At 46.1% G+C, this 19033-nt stretch overlaps 1 protein-coding gene across 2 annotated transcripts in view; it reads right to left on the bottom strand.

Moving 5' to 3' along the window:
- The window catches only part of si:dkey-100n23.5 (cyclic AMP receptor-like protein A), a 52495-nt gene that overhangs the window by 6864 nt on the left and 26598 nt on the right, over positions 1–19033 (bottom strand). Inside the window, exons 11-12 of one of the 2 annotated variants that reach the window (XM_005935103.3) lie at positions 17022–17104; positions 2235–2382 (exon numbers count right to left, since the gene is read on the bottom strand). In XM_005935103.3, the coding sequence (XP_005935165.1) occupies positions 2235–2382; positions 17022–17104 (231 nt within the window). The remainder of the gene's footprint in view (positions 1–2234; positions 2383–17021; positions 17105–19033) is intronic. The other variant, XM_042221838.1, reaches the window with a different exon arrangement.

Raw genomic sequence — 19033 nt, 5'->3', positions numbered from 1 at the left:
CCCCCCCCCCGCGCCCCCTTCTCTTCCCCGCCAATCTCACACCTGATGTGTGGGGGCTGCTGGGAGCCGCATGCCAAGATGAATAACAACCGGCTGTTAGTCACGATAGCGCACGAACACACGCCGCCTCTCTCTCTCTCTCTTTCACTCGCTCTCGCTCTGTCATCTTCTTCCTCACCTTCTCTCTCGTTCTCCGTGAGACGCGCAAACAGCGTTTTCTCTGTGATTTACGAACACATTGAGATTCCGTTTCACTTCTCTGTCTCTCTCTCTCCGCTCACCACAGTGCAACATTGACATTTGGGCTGAAGGTCACACCGCACATTCCAGTCTTCCACACTGCGCTCACGACCCGTTATCAGCGTGGTTGGTGGTACTGACTAGGCGACGATACGTGTGTGTGTGCGTGCGTGCGTGTTTGTGTGTGTGCGTGCGCGTTTGTGTACGCGTGAGCTAAGACCACAAAGAATTTTCTGTGTTTGCGGTTCAATATCTGCTCTGGCTCGTATCTGCAGATACAGTCAATGTTTGCAGATTGAGACAAATCTGTGGAGAACCCTATTGATTGTGGTGTTTATTGAAATGCAACCACGCAGGTTTGTGGTTCAAATTTAAAAAAAGAGAGAAATTAAATATAATATATACACGTAATTTTTTTGGAAAAGCTTGTCTTCATTACATGTTCCTAAGCCCTGAATTTGCCATTTTACACTTAAAAAAAAAGGGGGGGGTTTGTACCAAAAACCCAACAAGCATTTTCCGTACAGGTGGCGTGTGAACACCTGTAACAGATGGTAACAGTCAGTGTGGGAAGTTAAATGGCCTAATTACAAATCCTGAAGCAATTATTTCTCACTGGGAAGAGGGCTAAGATGATGTTGCAAAAAAAGAAGGAAAAGAAAGTAAAATGACTTTTGTAGAATTACCACATCATTAAACTTAAACATCTTCCTTACGTAAGCATTTCAACACTGGTATAAACAGAAAATTCAGCCACTCATTTCGATGCCCTTCAATTCGTATGTCTTTGCTGGGATGGGCTTCAGCCACCTGAGTCCCTGAAAGGAGTAAGCAAAGGTACACTGCAGAGGACAGATGGCATTCAGAGCTTTATAAAGCTCCTTTCAGACGTGGAATCTGTGACATTGCCGACTGAATAGATCTGCTGAAGGAATGGATTTTAAACCACGCTAACAGCAGGAATAACAATGATGCTCAATCTGAAATTCACATAATTCAAATGAGTAATCCCAGCGATCATTTTTGCTAAATGTCACAGCAAAGCTGATGTTTTTTTCTTAGGACTAAAATGTATTGGAAAACTTTGGTGATCCCAGACTTTTAATCCGTCACCACAGATTTAAATTTGCCCATTTAATTCACGTGTCTATTACTTTACAGTTAAACTGAATTATACCTGCTAACCAGCTGCATATTGGGTGGTTGCTGAGTGTGTCTACATGCGTATCCTGGTTATGACAATCTTTTAGAAGTACTCTGTTTTTGTCTTTGCGTCTTTATTTCTGACACTTGAATGGGCCTTTGTTCTAGGTGTTAAGAAACCTGGATATGCTTCTGAACATGTTGAAGTACCCTTATACAGCACATCCAGGTGTCTGAATGTTCCAGCCAAGTTACCTCATAGAAACACAAATAATGGTGGGAGCAAGACATTCAAGTCTACAGAAGACAGTTTGCAGAATGCCTGTTTCTCAACATGTAGAGTGAGACAAGTCAGGTCAAAGCCACCTGGGCTTATGTTTAGTAGCTATGAAGATGAACTGTGAGAAACTATTTGCATGCCTAATCAAATGTATATAAGTGTCATATCCTGAATATGGTTAAAACCAGGATAAGCTTAGGTAACCTGGGATACTCTGTCCATGTAAATGCACACATTGTGACCATGTTTGCATACTTAGCGCTGAACTGTAAGCATTTAACCAAATGCACAGTTTCAACCAGTAAAAGCCTCGATTGAGAGCTCGTGTCAGTGCAACAGCCTGATTGGTTCCTCGCGTGTTGGGTTAAATATTTTCAAGTGACACGGACATGTATTTACCTTTATTTTTTGTCACCCAGGATTGATTCGCATCAGTGCAAGTCTTTGAACAGACTACTGTATGCAATCACATGAAAGATGACTGAGTGTCTATTCAAGCGTAACCACTATGTATAAATAGCCTCCAGATTTAAATAACGATGCGGTTCTCACAGGTGTGTGTGAAGTTTACCTGCATGCCAGTTGGGCTCAGGAGGCTCCACCAATCCCTATTCAGGCCAAACACAAAGGCATTGGCCAAGCCGTGGAGTGGTGCCGACAGGACGTGCAGAAGTGTGAGGTAGAAGGACGGTGCCTTAGGGTAGAAGGCGTTATGGAGCCTGGAGGAGGAGGAAAAAAAGAGAAGACAGAGAAGTTTTAAGTTCTCCCGTAAAAAAGTTGTAAATACAGAGACAACTAGGAGCAGAGCTTTAGACGTGACGATGGAGTAATTCAGGGAGAAATCAGAGGGAGAAGACGGCAACGGGGGAAAGGGGAACGGCAGAGAGCGAGAGGTTGATAGAGCAGCAGAAAGAGAGGGAAAGAGAGGCAGAGGACAAGTGAGTGACAGAGTGAGGGACAGGGTGAGAACGAGAAGTAATGAGAGTGAATGGCAGAGGCAGAAAAAGGAGAGAGAGAGGAAAAGGGGAGGGCGAAAGAGCGAGTGAGCTTTATATCAGCGTTTAAGAGCCCATTAGGCAGCGTGAGACGGCTGGGCTGACACATTCTTGGCTGCCGCTTCGACAGCACGCAGCACTTTACAAGGACAGGGAGATGTGTAGCGCTCAACTCCCTTCCTCTCCTTCTCACCCCCTTTCTCTCATCTCAGTTTCCTACTTCTCCTGACCACAATTTCGCCATCCCATCTTTCCCTTCTTTTTCATTCCGCGCACGTTTCCCCCGCACGCTGCTCGGCCTCACTCAGATATCGCCCCCATTTCTTTGCATTCAGTTTCATCTATCTGGATATCTCATTTTCATCTTGACTCGTGAGAGTGAGCCGCTATTCCTTTCTTTTCAATTTCCTTCCCCGCGCCTGGAAACCTGGGGCACGACTAGGAGAAGAACCTGATATTGTATGGTGCGGCTGAGAACTAATGGCTGCCTCTGAGAACGATGCTGCTCAGCCATTAACCCTGGATTAACCTTGTATTAGCGCTGCTCGCTGGGCTAGCCTGCCACTAATGTCTTTTATTGATCTATTAGCGTGAGAATCAAACCGCCGCGCGGCTCATGGCATTTTCTGCATGTGTTGTGTTCTTGGGTTTAGTGTGCAGCACGAACTAAGTGGCCACAGTGGTTGACCTCAGGGTCGCCAAAGTCATCTGTGTCTTGGGGGTTGGGTGGGCCACTCTTGTATTGTGGTTGCACAAAGTTACGTGGGACTCTCCAATCACCTATTCCTATGTGACTGTCTGACTCAGAGAGATTTTTTTTCATTAGTTTTTGAAATGACAATTATATTGGGGAAATCTTTAGCAATTTTAACACCGCTGTGCTTTAAATCACTCTCTGTAGCAATCACTTCACAATAGCACCACAAATACTGAGCCATCACTGCACCCTGCACATGAACATGACGAGTCTTCGTGGCTGCAGTGACATCAGCCAGGCTAATAAAAATAACTCCTGGTGACTAACCAAATGTGTTTTATAAAAACAATGTTAAATGTCGTGATGCTATTACATCACTGTCACTTTCTAGTCGCACAGGAGGCAGATAATGTTTTAGAGAATACTACTCAAAAGACTGGAAACTTTCTACTTACAATAACAGGACACTGAAGGCCAGATCAAAAATAAACAAAAAGCTTTGTGTAGTGGAGACGTCCAAAGTAGGTTCAGGGCTTGCAACAGGATTTATTTCCAATAGGAAACACATAAACTTACATTGGCAGGGTTATCCTTCAGAGGAGTTTCATTTGATGGCAGATGGTTTAAACACTGAAAAGGCAATGGATAAATCCATTTTAACACATTTAAGCACAAAGCAAGCATTGAGAAGCACCCAGGTGCCAGGAAGAGGAGCGACTCTGTTACTTGCCGTGAGAATCAACTAAAATCGGAGCAAATTGATTTATATTTAATATTTGTCATTATTTTTTGGAAATGACTAAAAAGTTAATGCAATGTCTTACATTTCTAGAGACATAAATAAAATAAAAAAAAATAAAAACACTATATATCGCAAACAGGAGTCCTCTCTTTCTTACTGGGGATTTACGCTTCAGCAGGAAATTTGTCACCTCAATGTGAGGGGTGATAATCATAAGCATCAATATAAGGATCTCAGCAAATTTCTGTCTATCAGAAAAAGGAATTGGAAAACTTGAGCAACAAAAATGTTTTACCCCACAAAAACCATGGAGCAATTAACACACAAGTCCACCAGCACAAGCATAAACACTTCGACGTCAGCCACGCACATGGGCCAAACTGTCGGCTCGATTCAGTCTAAATCAGGCCTCAGTAGTAGATGGCATTTCCCAATTTTCTGCCCAGTCTGTCAGGACATCATGTCCAGAAAAAAAACAAATAAGAACTACTGAGCTCATTTTTGTGCTTGAGTTCTTTTGTGGACGTAGACTTCTTCTGCTTCTGCATCACGGTCTTGAAAAAGGCTGCGTGCACCACCCATTTTTAGACGGGAAGATTTTGTTCCCGGAGATAAGATGGAGCTCCAGTTGGGATGTCGCAGCTGTATGAAACTAATAGCTGGTGCAGCTTCTTTGGTACACACAGCTGCTTCAGGTGCGCTGTCAACAGCAGCCTCTTACACTACCAGCAGCAGCGATAGCAGAGCCTGAGTTTCTGCTTGATGAAAATATAAACGAGGCGCTGTACATGCTTTTTTCCTAACGTCTGATAACTTCCAAATTAGCCAGCTTTTTCCTCCACCTTGCTCTCGCCAACGTGACAACTAAAAACACAGCGTTGATTTATGTTACCCAAGCGAGATATGATTAAAAAAAAACCTGCATTTTCAAAATATTTTAAGGTTATACAATTTCGGATCCATTTGTTATTCCTAAACTTAACCTAGCCTGGCCACTCGCACTTTTGTGTCATTACAGTGTGTTTATTTACAGCAAATTCCAACCCGATACTACAATAACGACCGTGAATGTTTTTTATTGTAGTGCATTTGCAGACACGGTTTTGCTAAATCTGCTTTCTGCTTCATTTTCATACAGATAAATTCCCAACCTGCAAGCCACTCTTAAATATGAAAAGAAAAAGATAAAACTTGCAACAGAGGCTATCCATCATTTTAATTGTGGTCTCTTGGAGCAATAATACATAAATGATTATTTTTTCCTGATGTAACCACACTCAATAATCTCAACGTTTAAGTGAAACCAAACTCTGATCCTTAAATGCGTCAATAAAGGCCTTCAGTCACTGGACACGTTAACATAATATTTGCAAATATCAAATCAAGCTTAATTTTTATGATTCAAATAAGCATATCTGACCAATCGGACCGCTGCACTTGGCAACAAGTGTGCTGTAGCTCAAAATGTGCACCAGTATTGGATACACAAATAGTAAAATAACACTATTTTACCTCTTACACACAGCTAGATGCTGCGGGTCAATCGGCTCTCTGAAATGATTTCCCCACCTCCTCAGATGTGCTCCCAGCTCTGCCAGCAAGAGTTCAAACTGCCCCACTAACAACATAAAATGTATGGAGGCTATGAAGACATAGGCTCCTTACAGCTGTTGCATACACTAACATCTTTTGCTTGAACAACAGTCCAGTTCTTTTTTTTTTTTTTTGATAATTTAAATTCTTTACACGCCATAGAATTTGACTGCTGTCTGCTCATTGCTAATTTAACAGAAACCATGAAGTTTAATGATGCCAAATTCCCTTTTCTAGTATAAATGAACCGACTACAATGTCTGCCAAAATCTTTCGTTATAGAAAACGGGGATGCACGATTCAGTGTTTATTTCTATTTTTTGCCTTGATACTGATCCCGAGTCTTTGTGTATCTGTTTGGCGCACCATTCTGACCCAAATACTGAAGGTCCAGATTCAAGAACAAATGATCTTTAATTGCCAATATGGATTCGATTTTAAGCTTCTTTGGGCAAATGCAACTGCAGAAATTGAGAACTGCGTAAAGTGTCTCACTCTGTTTGAGTTGGGATGACAGAGAAACTCAGTCTCCTCGTGGTTTATGGTTGTTATTACAAATATGTTTTAAATTGGCATGCCACAGTGGAGGACCGTAACTATGAGAGCGGAGGCTTCAGCTCTGTCAAAACTTAGCCACACACATCAAAATAAAAGGAAAAGGGGAAAGAGTTGTAGTGGCTACAGACGTCATGCCCTGCCTTCACTCCATCTATGCTACAAGCAAGGTACGCCTGGCCATTTGGAAAGGCCTAAGGAAACGTGACTGTTTCATGTACCTGTCACTTTCTAAACAAACACACACACGGCTATGGTCTTTGGCCCCATTATGAAGTCCTAATCAGTGAGCGATCCAGCTATGGTACCTGCAGCCGGCTGAGAAAGGATGGTATCTATGCCATTTTATGAAGGAAACCTGATAGAAAATTAGACTGAAATTCAAATTAGAACAGAATTATTATTATTAAACCAAAGAAGCTAAATGCAACAAATCCTTCTGAGAAAGTCTAAATGGTCCTGAGGGTTCCCCTCTGCTTTACCATCGAGTTGCTCAGAGAATTAATAATTACTCACAAAATGTATTAATTAATTAGTGAAAGCTTAAATTATGCGCTGACAGAACTCTTTTTTTAACAAGTGAATGAAATAGTCGGCACTGGTTGAAAACCAGACTGTTTCCCAACAAAAAAAGACTGCATAAAGATATAAGGGATACATGTCGCCATCTAAGCTTTGAGGATCTATATACCTTTGTGGCACTGTGCCCATATGCTTTTGCCACATTCAGGCATTTTTATTTTTACTTGCATACTGAGGGAAATGCAGACAGTATAGCATCACCTGATGCCACGGGCTGGGTTAGGGCATATTGTAAACAGTGTGACAGTAAGCTTAAGCGTGGGAAGAGAGCTTGGTTCACCTCAACTCCAAGCAATTCACAAGAGGTTAGACTTCTTCTAATATTCTCCTGAACGATAGGTAGCACCACTCAAACCATACCGTCATATCAGTATTGATATAGGAAGAGAAGATGTTTTTTCCACAGTCTCACAGAAACTGTTGCACCATCTCCCTCTGTCTGAGCAGTAACTTTTATATCATTATTATGGCAGTAAAAACCATCATGGTCGTACCTCAACCCAGCTGCGATAGCAGTGGTACGATGTGCCAAGTAACAAAAGTCAACAGGTCAAAGAAAAACTAAAACAGCAGTGCATGTGACAGGGAATAAACGGTCACCAAAAGCGACTGGAGAGATGTTGTACTGTAGGGAAGAGAGAGCTCAGTGTGAAAGTGAAGCTGTCAATTTACTTGCCAATCTATGTTCCCACCCTCATCTTTAAGACCACAAGCTCTAGATCACAGGTGTCCAACTCCAGGCCTCGAGGGCCGGTGTCCTGCAGGTTTTAGATGTGTCCTTGATCCAACACAGCTGATTTAAATTGCTAAATTACCTCCTCAACGTGCCTTGCAGTTCTCCACAAGTCTGGTAATGAACTAATCATTTGATTCCGGTGTGTTGACCCAGGATGTTATCCAAAACCTGCAGGACACTGGCCCTTGAGGCCTGGAGTTCGACACCCCTGCTCTAGATAGTGACCTAAAGAATGAGACTGAGAATACAAGCTGCAGAAATCATTTTCCACTAAAGGATGGCCGGATGTTCTCTTAGTGATAGGGTGAGTTGTGTCGTTTGGCAGGACCCACTACTTTGCCACATAAAACAAAACTAACTGAAATAGATCAGATATCTGACTAAGACGCCTCCTGGATGCCTCCTAGGTAAGATGTTTCGGGCATGTTCTATCAGGAAGACCTAATTCCCGCCGGATGAGCTGGAGAAAGGAAAAGGAGGTCTGGGCTTCTCTGCTTAAACTGCTACCCCCACGATCTGGAATCCAGAGCAGTAGAAAAACGGATGGATGGATGAATAAACAGATGGAAGGATGGATGATTAAGGAGATTTTAGTGTATTTTTTCTTGTCATTTGTGCACATTTTGTTCATTTTTTAGCAGTCTTACAAACAGCTCCTAAAACTTTTAGATTTAAGTTACGCAAACTTTGTCAAAACCAAGCAGGCACATAAACAGGCTGTTGTTTTTTTCCCTTAAAAGCCCAGTGAGAACTGCAGGAGAAAAGCACAGAAGATGATTATGGAGATTCATCCACAAATCTGGTTATAATCCTCTCTTATCCTCTTTTGCAGCGTGAGGTTGCAAGGTTTATTTGCCATTAATCTGTCTCCATTTACCTTCCAACAACCCTTTAAAAAGTTGTGACAGAAAGAAAAGCACAAGTTGAGTTGGCCAGAGGTCGAATATAAACCGGCAACAAGAATCTACCTGCCGTAATTCTGGATAAAGGTGTCGACTAAACGTCTAAACGAAGCTTAAAATAAAACCAACAGTGCAGCCAGTGGAGCGTAGAGTGGCGTATCCTGGTGCTTGTCAGAGTAGGGACCATTTCAGAACTGTTTTCTGGGTTAGCCTACCGCGATATCTCCGAGGACCAGACCAGCTGCTAGTCACATTCATTTCACTTCCCATTAAAGGTGAAATAAATCAGGAGTCCCCACACAACCTCCTAAGAGACGCAGGAAACACACACACAAAGACACACACACGGACACGCACGAAGAGGAAGTTGGACACATGTGGATACACATAAACACACATCACTGCCCGTGCGTGTGCAAAATAGGTGTCTACATTCAGTCTAACCTGGGTCACATACGCCGAGAACGTCAGAAGGAGAGGAAATGCAGTGGATGTGTGTTTGTGTGAGCGGCTGTGTGTGTGCGCCTGCCTGCGTATGTGTGTCTCTCTGACAGCACAGCGGTGAGAGTGAGTGGGTCTGTGTGAAGGGGGGCTATTTCTGGCGTCTCATTTTTTTTTTCCTGCTGCCGCAAAGAAACACGATCGGCGTCCGGGAAACGAGAGCTGGCAGCAAGCAATCATCTGCCTGCCACACACAAACACGCACACACACACACAGACACATGCAGGCGCACACACATGCGTGCGCACACACACAGACACACACACAGACAGCACCTCGCAGCGCTGAGCAACACGCGCCATGGCAACGGAACAGCCGCAATTAGAGGCGAAGAGCCTTTCCCCTCCATCGAGGGAGAGACGGAGAGCAAAATGAAAGGAAGAAAAAGAGCAGGCGAGGGGGAGAGAAAGGGAGACAGGAAGGCGGGGGGAGGGGGGAGGCTGGGCAGAGACGAGTGTCAGAGAAACGGCGCTGCACAGGAAGGAGAGAAGGGAGAGCGGGAGCGAAAACGGAGAAGACGATAAAAGAGGTGAAAACGTGGAAGAGTGAGGAGGCCGTGGAGGGGAACGAGGGGCCGAGAGCGATGGAGGAGGAGGAGCAGGGAAGAGGGCAAAGGGGTGAAGGAGCGAGGCTGAATGAAAAAGACTAAAAAAGAAGCCGAAGAGGCAGAGAGAGAGAAGGGAAGGGAAAGAGGAAGAGGAGGAGTAGGAGAGATATCTAAAAAGACAGATTGCAAGACATGAGTGAGACAAACAAAAGAGATTACGTGCGAGAGAAACCAAGATAAGACACGGGGGGGTGCAAGGAGGTTAGATAGAGAGAGGGGAGAGATGGAGAGGCTGGTGGAGGCGTGTGGAGGATGGGGGAGGATGGTAGGGGGTGGTAGGCTGTTTCTCCTGTGTGAGCCAGGCTAATGAAAGATGAATGAGGGAGGCAGTGGTGAGAAGGAGAGTGTGGCTGCGGGCGATGCCTGGCTGAGCTGCTGTGTGCGCGCGTGTCGGGGTTTTGTGTGTGCGGCGTAGTTGAGCAAGTCTCACAAAAGGGATGATGCTGTGTACACAATATCGGGAGCAAATGGTCAACAACAATAAACACGAAGACACGCTTCTGCGCTCACGCTCGCGGGCGCATGTAGCCTTAAGTCTCAGCCTGCTGCCACCTGTAAGCATGCAGTCAATCATTAGTACTCGCGCAGCGTCTCCGAAGCCTCGCTCACTTATTCAGACCTTCCATCTATCAAGCTGTCACTCACTCTTTGAACCCGTCTATCTCACCTTCCGCATTCTCTGCAAAATCCCTCATTTACTGCCTCTCCCTATCTCCTCCAATATCCCACCCTGCCAGTCTATACCACTTTCCTTCCCTCCGTTTCCATTTCCTCCTTCTATCAGCGTTCACCTTTTCTTTTTCTTTTTTTTGTCTGCCTCTAATTGTTGTGCCGAACATCCTCAGAGCTGTGGGTGAAACGCACTTAAAACAGCTTGGACGAGAACTCCTTCCCCAGAGTTGAGGGCAGCCAGACAGAGAAGTCATCCTGAACCCGATTGCACTTCCTCCGCTCTATGACTGACTGCCTTACTTCTTTTTTTTTTTCTTCCCTCCAGACAAATCACATGCTTCGCAGTGCCCAAACAAGGCTCTCATTCTCCCTGCGGTGCCGCTGCTGACAGCGAATCAGAACTTTTCTTTGACTAGAAAGTCTAATTCTGTAAAATTGAATTTGATATCTAAGATAAATTATAGGTGGGACAAAATCAATGCAAGCATAGGACAGTAAAGAAGGAGATTTATATATAATTTTTTAAATGTATGCCAAGCTCACATGATATTCTACTGCCTTTCCTGAAGGTTTCAGAAAGATTTTAGCTTTTAAGCCCCTAAAACTAAATCCAGCTCAAAGGTTTCTATTATATCTATATTTCTAAAACATTTAGAAAGACAAACACTAATCTCAAACAGAGAGGATGAAAAATGAACTAGACATTGTCACAGTTTATTTTCGTCTAATTATTCTTCACAGTGCTTCGAGCCATGATAGCCTTTTAAAGGACTCAAAATATGGTAGAATCCACTTGTTGAATCCAGATTCTTCACACGTAAAAACTCTAATCTTTGTGGTTTTTCCCCTCAATAATCTCAATAGACAAAGCAATAAAGAAGATTTTTTTAAACACTCAACATTGGGTTTTTTAAACTCAGTGCCTGAAATTCATTTACATAAAGCTTGACCTGTTGATCCGTTGGTTGATTGCTTGCGTCTCATACAGATACATGTGTGGTGGCCTTTAGGGCAGCAAAAACCCAGGACAGGCTTTTCTTTGTACAGTGACAACATGTGATCATCCGCGCAAACGTGTGTTCAGCTCTATTGCTTGGGAACTATCTGCTAGAGGATGGTGCGCTATATCTTCTTTCTCCTGGGTGTAACGACACGTAGATGAAACCACGGTCTGCATGTGCGTCTTGCTAGTGTGTCTGCATGCGTGTGCGCTACAACTGAAAACTGGAAGATGATCTACTTTGAGCATAAGGTCAATATGGGTGTAAATGCTCCCATTATAGACAACCGCACATGCTTGGTCCAAACACGTTCATTTTTGCCAAAATTTCTGGAATAATCCTGAAACACATAAACAGGCACACCTGCATGGGATGCGCACACACACACACACACACACACACACACACACACACACACACGGTAACACACAAAGCGGCATACACAGACCCCAGGGACTAAAGCGGCTAACGTTCACCAACAGAATAAAACCCAAACAAAGAGACATCCTGTTTCCTGGAACACAACACCGCTCAACGCACTGTGCTGGGAGCCAGTAAACGCACGCACACACACACACACACACACACACACACGCACAAACAAAATCTCTTCGTGCATCGAAGCATACGTGTTTCCCTGCACCTGATTCATGTACCTGCATGTGTCTGTGCGTCCAGTGATGCCACTGGCTGTGCCTCAGAGTGTTTGTGCGAGTCAGTTCGTCCTTGTGAGCGGCTGTGGCTAGAAGTGTGTCCGTGTGTGTAGGGGTGGGTGCGCGTGTGTGTGTGTCTGTGAGAGAGAGGAGGGAGGGAGGGAGAGCAGATGATAGAGTAGGCTTTAGCTATTCCCTGGAGTGTGAGGCAGCGTTTACGGCACTCACAGAGCAGCCAGAGTGATGAATATTTAAAGACGTGCCTGAAAGAGCAGAGGGAGGGGGAACAGGGTTTGTGTGGGTGCGTGTGTATGTGTTTATGTTTGCATACGGCAGAGTGTGAGGGAGGTTATCCAGTATCTCCTTTAGGTTTTGCATGTGTATACCATATGCATATGTGTTCATGTGCATATACACCAGAATGACCCTGTATGCCTATATATGGATATTTGTCTACATGACCTACATGTATGTAAGAGCAGTCAGGTCAGTACATTTCAATGTGTTGGAGTCATGCAAATGTGTTTGTGTGTTCTGCTGGTGTCATTTACATGTATGCAAAGAGATACATGTTACAACTATGTTTCTACTTCAAAACTGAAAATTCAGCCTTGGTGTGTGTGTGTGTGTGTGTGTGTGTGTGTGTGTGTGTGTGTATGTGTGCGGGTGTGTGTGTGTGTGTGTCCAGCCTTGATACGGGTGGCCCCTATGTATGTATGTGTGTGTGTGTGTGTGAGTGTGTGTGTGTGTGAAGTACACACAGCCCTGTAGACCATCTCGCCGTCTCGCTAAATGGGGATGAATAGCGGAGAGTCACTGCTGCTCAATGGGAGACGAATGGCTGTGTGGCTCTCCGTCTCCAGCTGCACACCAATCACTGCCCGTGATGCAAATACAAGTGTGCGCATGCAGGCGCGCACAGTAGGCATGGTCACATAACCACCAAATATTATGTGGGTCGAACAGCTGTCTGTGGCTACGCTATCGCACAGGCAATCGGGTTGCTCAAAGAGCATGACATCTGATGCTACAGACAGGTCAGCTTTGCAAACATTGATGTTCTCTGTGTGTAAATAGGTTAAAATAAAATGTCAAAATTAAAGGATTAGAGGTTTCACTCTTAAGTATGTGCTTTCTTAAAATGTTAACTTTCACTCTGCGCAATTACAGTTTAAACCAAGCTAATCTCAACTTTAGTGGCAAATCCCTATAGACTGTCATGTCACTCCTGCAAAACCGCAAATCAAAGCATCCCAAAAAAGACAAGAATGGTTCATTTTGCCTCTAGATCTGAAAAACAAAACAAAACACCACTTATCTGCAAGTTATATCAAGTTCAAAACTTATTTTAGCAAACAGGACAACGCTGCCACTCTTACACTGTAAATTGAAAGTGAGGCGATGGATAAATAAAGAAGGCTTGCAGACAAAGAAAGATGAGAGTTTGGAACCTCACATACTGCCTTTCAGCACCAGCTTACTTGTTCAAGTAAACAAAATACACCACAAAAGATAGTAAGGGTATACAGTACGAACCACACACCAGACTAGACACACACGCACACACGGGGAGTCACAAACACACGTCCATATGCGCTGAATGCAAGATATTCCGAGAAGCGTAGAGGCAAGGAACGGAAGGAGGGGACTGTAGAAAGGGAAGAGAAAGCAGGAGTGAGAAAGAGAGAGAGCAAGAGCGCATCCTGGGATGCAGAATGCCGAATACAGTGTGATAAGAGTTAATGTATCCCCCCCACGCCCCTCCCTCCATCCCTCCCGTTTGGCTCTCTTTCTTCCTCCCTCCATCCATCCATCCCTCCCTCCCTCCCTCCCTCTCTCCTCCTCCCCCGCCTCCTCCCCGTTCTCTTTGAGGGATGAATAATAACTGCTGCTCTGAGATTTCCTCCCTCGTTTTTCAAAGCGCAGAGCGGAGATGGGGAAGGTCTGCCTGGCCCGGGTAGCGCGTGTGCGCACACACACAAAAGTGCAGACACGCACTGAAGCACACACAGATGCGTGCGCACACTGTCTTGTTCTCGCTGCTCGCCTGGAGCAGGGAAATCAGATCTCCTCCAGAGAAAGACGAGTGGGGGTGTAGGGGGGCTAGGCGCTGTAGGGAGCCCATACAAAAAAAATAAATAAATAAAAAAATAAAAATCTTGTGCTAGCACCGTATAGGCCTATGCACACACCACGAAAACCACACAGACAGCACTCAGTGAAACCAAGAATAACTAGGAGGATGCAAGCTACCTCCTGGAGCGGCAGGGTGAACTCAAGGTTACAGACACATCACCGGTTCAAGCCCTGCCGCCAGGGCCAATCTATCCACGCTGAAGCGCCCCCCTGCACAAGGCGCGTAACCCTGATTGCTCAAAGCCAAGCGGCTTTGAAAACTGGAGCTGCAGCTTCAAGACAAAGCTGTAAAGAAAAAGAAGGGGAGAAAAAAAAAAAGCACTGAATGGTAAGGCCGATTTGGTGGTGCGCTTTGGTGTTTAAAAGGGGATCGGGGTGCTTTTGAGGAGAGCAAGAAGTCTTGGCAAAAGACGAGCAGGCTGTCCGGGAGGAGCACTTGCACATCGAGCTGCGACGCACCACAGAAATCGGCAGCTAGGTTCCGAAGAGAGGGCTTATTTATGCAAACAAGCGTACAAGCGCGCACAGTAGGAATCTAGACAAGCCTTGTAAACAAACACACACCCACACCATAAAGCACACAGGGGAGGCGATGTGAGAAGCAGACTGTGAAAACTCTAGTCGTGCCCAGGCAGTGCTTACACACACACGCACACAGACGCACACACACACAGACGCACACAAAGAGCCGAGAGAGACTGAAGTGGGAGAGCGCGAGAGAAAGAAGGAGAAGGAGAAAGGGGAGGAGAAGGAGGAGGGATGAGTGCGAAGGTGCGAGTGTCTGGTGCTACTTTTGTGTTGCCAAATGAGGGCAAGCGAATGAGTGAGTGCGAGAGAGCGAGCGTGTGAGAGAGATGGATGTGTACGGCGAAATGACGTAAAATGGCTTGTCCGTGCGAGTGTGTGCAAGCGCGGGCGACACGAAATAGGAGCGTTTTCCCATTTCAATTCGCAACAGCTGGTGTCGAATTAACACATTTACCAGTGTGCATTTGGAACAGATTAAAATTGCGTGTGGCGTGTGACTATGTGCGTGTATGTGTGTGTGTTTGTGTGTGTGTGGCAGCAGCAGATGAGGGCCAAAACAAGAGTGTGTTTGTGTGTGGGAGTGTCTGTGTATTAACGCAATGGATCAGGGCAGGGAGAAATGGCACAGAGAGAGAGAGAGCAGCAGAGAGGGTTGCACAGCGAGCGAGCGAGAAAGAGAGAGCTCTACCCGACGGCTTTAGCTGCTGCCCTGGGCCGTCTCTCTAAGCCCTGTTTAGGAGGCTTTGGAGCTCAGATAGAAATAATCCCCCACTCAGACACACACACACACACACACGCGCTAGGCATGCACACACAAAATAAAAAACGCACGCACGCAAACACATGGGAGCTGTCGCGGGCAGACGCGAAGAAGCACACACTCCGGTTGAGGCGGACAAACAAGTGCGCACGCATTCACGCCGACACACACACACACACACACACACACACACACACACACACACACACACACACACACACAGGGGAACAAGCAGAGACAGCACATTCGCCTCGACATGAAACCAACCACCCACCCACCCACGCGCACGCACGCTCTCATATACAACAAAACACACACACTAAGGCTGTCTGCCGTGCGGAAGCAGAGCACAGCGACATCGGCACGACACCGTGACAAACACTTTACACACTCCAGCACTCAGCAGAGGGGAGGGAAGGAAGGAGGGAGAGATGGAGAAAGAGAGGAGGAGGAAGAGGTGGAGGATATGAGGCAGGGGGAGGGAGGCGAGTGAGTAGGGGAAGGGGAGGGGGGGGGGCTAACAAATTAATAGGAGCCGGAGATATATACAGCCAGCGCTGCTGAACGGGGGAGGAGGAGGAGGAGGACGACGACGAGAGAGCAATTCATTCCCGTTTTCTACTCGTTCGCTCTCTGGAGAAAGGCAGAGCCGAGCTGAGCGAGAGCGTATTTGCTCAAGAGAGGGGAGAGAGAGAGAGAGAGAGGGGGGCTTTGTGTCGCTGAGGAGAGGAAAAGTGGAGGAGGAGGAAAAAGGGAGGGAGGGAGGGGGTGGAGTGGGGTGACATAAAAACACAGCAGCAGAAAGATGGAGCGCCTGAGCGAGGAAGAGTGAAAATAAGAGGACAATAACAAAGACTTTTTGAGCGTAAAAGAAGGCGAGAGGAAGGGAAAGTGGCATTAAGGGAGGGAAAGGGGGTGGCGTGTTGTAGGTGGGGGGGTGCGATGGGGCAGCGTTAGCGCAGTGAATGCAGTTTGTCATCTTTCATCAGTCCGACAGCCGGGGGACGGGAGGAAAGGGTCTGGAATGGATGGAGAGGTGAATGGGGGGAGAAGGGAAGGGTGAGGTGGCGAGCAGGGCGGGGGGGGGGGGGGGGGGGGGGGGGGGGGTGGGCAGTGTTTGAGCAGAGCTTTTGAAAGACGTTGACCCTGTAATTGACCTGTGTCTCCGCCTACATCGCCGTGGCGACAAGCAGAGCCGCTGCAGCTAATCACTTAGTAACCCTGACCTGTCAATCACACCAGTGCTGTGTTGAGATGGGGAGGGGGGGGGCAAATAAATGAAGAAGGAGAGGGAGGGAGATGAGGAGTAAGGAAAGGAAGGGAAAGGAAAGGGAGGGAAGGAGTAATAACAGCGCTGGGGTTATCATTTACTGGACCACCCGCCTCCTCCCACCCAACCCTCAGCTGACGAAGCTCAGGTTTTATAAAAGCCAATAAAACGCTCTATACCTCCATCTCTCTCTCTCTCTCTCTCCCTCTCACACACACACACGCACGCCCTCCTTTAGCGTTCAACTGCTACGAACGGAAAGAGGGAGAGCAGTGCTTTCCGAGAGTTAAGATAACAGAGAGAGCTAAAGAATGGGAAAGGCACATCAGGGCTTGGAGGGTGGGAGGAGATAAGATAGCAGAGTGAAGCCCCCATGCAAATAAAACAACAGAGTTTATAGCTGCACAGGTGTGTGTCTGTGTGTTACCTGTTGATGAGGGGAAAGATGGACACGAGCAGGTAAACTGAGGGATACCACTTCAACGGCTTGATCTCCTCCGCCAAGGAAACCTAGATGAGAGAAAATTGGCTGCTCACCCATGTAGAGAAACTCAAATGCTCACGTTAATGCTCTCGTCTCGCCTTTGCGTCGCGCACATACACGTGCACGCGCAGCGTCAGTGTCTTCACTGGAAGATCAGAGCGCAGGGGCGAGAAACAAAGGCCAATTAAAACCTAATAAAATATTAACCTGCTGATAATACGCAACATCCACACAGTTATGAGAAGAAAGCGGGGATTTCAATTAAACGAGAAGCAAATACTTTGCAGCAAATGTGAAGGGGATGAATTCAATATCTCGTGGACAAGCTGAGAGGAAGACAGAGACATGCTGCAGCAGCAGCTAAAAGTCGAGGAGGGGGGTGAGAGGCTGGTGGTGGAGAGCTTTTACAAGCCGTTATCTAATTCCCGGGAGAGGAGGACTCTTGCGTCCGGAAGAGGCTGAGAAGCGCGGCCCCTGGATTGATTTTCTGCGCTGTGCTGTTTTTTCGCCCCCCTCCTCCTCCTCAAGGCTAGGTCGCAGCAGCGGAGCCAGCGCAGAGCCTCCTTCTCTTTCTTTCTCCCTCTCTCATACACACACACTTACACACAGTCGGAGCCAGGAGGCAGGCCCACAAGCTCTGGTCTCTACCCCCACATGGAGGAAATTAATTACTCACCAGAAAAACCCTGAGGCAGTCAGGCTCTAACGCAAGCATTTTAAACAATTCAGATGAAATCCAGTGGTATTTTATCTTACGCATATATGCGTGTGTGTTCTTGAGGGGGGTACCGAATGCAAGAGGCGGTGTTTCACTGTGTGAGAAAGGCTGGCTGTATGTGATCTACTGAACAGAGACCAGTCGTATTTCCACATCACTGTCTTTAACAGCACAACCCCAAGGCAAAAACCAAGCTCAGCCCGATTAGCATCTATTATCACGGGAAGCCCTGACGTCACTGGCCGTGTCAAGATCTGCCAATTGCTAACTTGTGTGTATGGTGTGTGTATGGTTGGGCACTTGAGTGTACGCATACTGCAAAGAATTTTGCAACGAGGAAGAGGAAAAGGACAGCCTGAAGGATGCTGCATGCAAAAGGCAATTTGTGGCTGTGTGAGCATGTGTGTGTATATTTTGGGGGGGGAAAAATAAATCCAGAAAAAAAAACAACTTCAAAGACTGCTTGGAGCCAAGTGATCTCAGATCAGATTTCGGTGAGGCGTAGAAACAGGCATTTGAGGAATTTCAGTGAGCCAAGGAAAGGGTGCAGAAGGGTTGAAGAGAAACAGGAAGAGTGTGGGTAAAGTGCCTCCGCTGCCTCGTGTTTTTAATCACAGTCCTCCAGTGTCAGAGGCCCCTGCGCTGCTTGGGAAGCAGAGGGGGGAATGAAACCGTAATTATGTGAAGAGGGCGCAGCGGTCCCAACGTTAATGACACACGCTAGATTACAGACAGCAATCGGGAGCGACCCATCCCCTCCACCACCAAGCACAGCACTCACCGGGCTAGCGCTCGTCTCAGGAAAAACTTCCTCTAAAAATAAGAGGATCGGGTTTACTGAGGGCACTTTAGCATTAAATTCAAGGACTTTTTAAAGGATTTTTGGGAGTAAAATTCAGGAACTAAAACTGAATAACATAATAGATGGAAAATGTTTCTCCTTAAAAAGCTGTACCACATAAGGCGCAGCAGCAGCATCTGCTGCAGTATTTCAGACTTTCAGTTACAACTTTTAAGCCAACATGGCTGAGAAGTCCCGAAAGTGCTCTTTTGCTGATTATTTTTACCTTGAAGATGTCAAACGTTGCCGATTCTTTGAATTACTGTGGTTTAGTAATGATGCAAACAGACACTCCTTTGTTGTGCATTCATTCGTAACTGATTACACTTCTGATAAAAAAAAAAAAAAAAACTTGGCTAGGTTTACAAGAAAACGGCGACTGATTACAATCCACAC

Source organism: Haplochromis burtoni, unplaced genomic scaffold, assembly GCF_018398535.1.
Source record: "Haplochromis burtoni strain Fernald_Lab_line unplaced genomic scaffold, NCSU_Asbu1 Contig_75, whole genome shotgun sequence".
NCBI classification, from domain to species: Eukaryota; Metazoa; Chordata; class Actinopteri; order Cichliformes; family Cichlidae; genus Haplochromis; species Haplochromis burtoni.
This window is presented reverse-complemented; position numbering and strand designations above follow the sequence as displayed.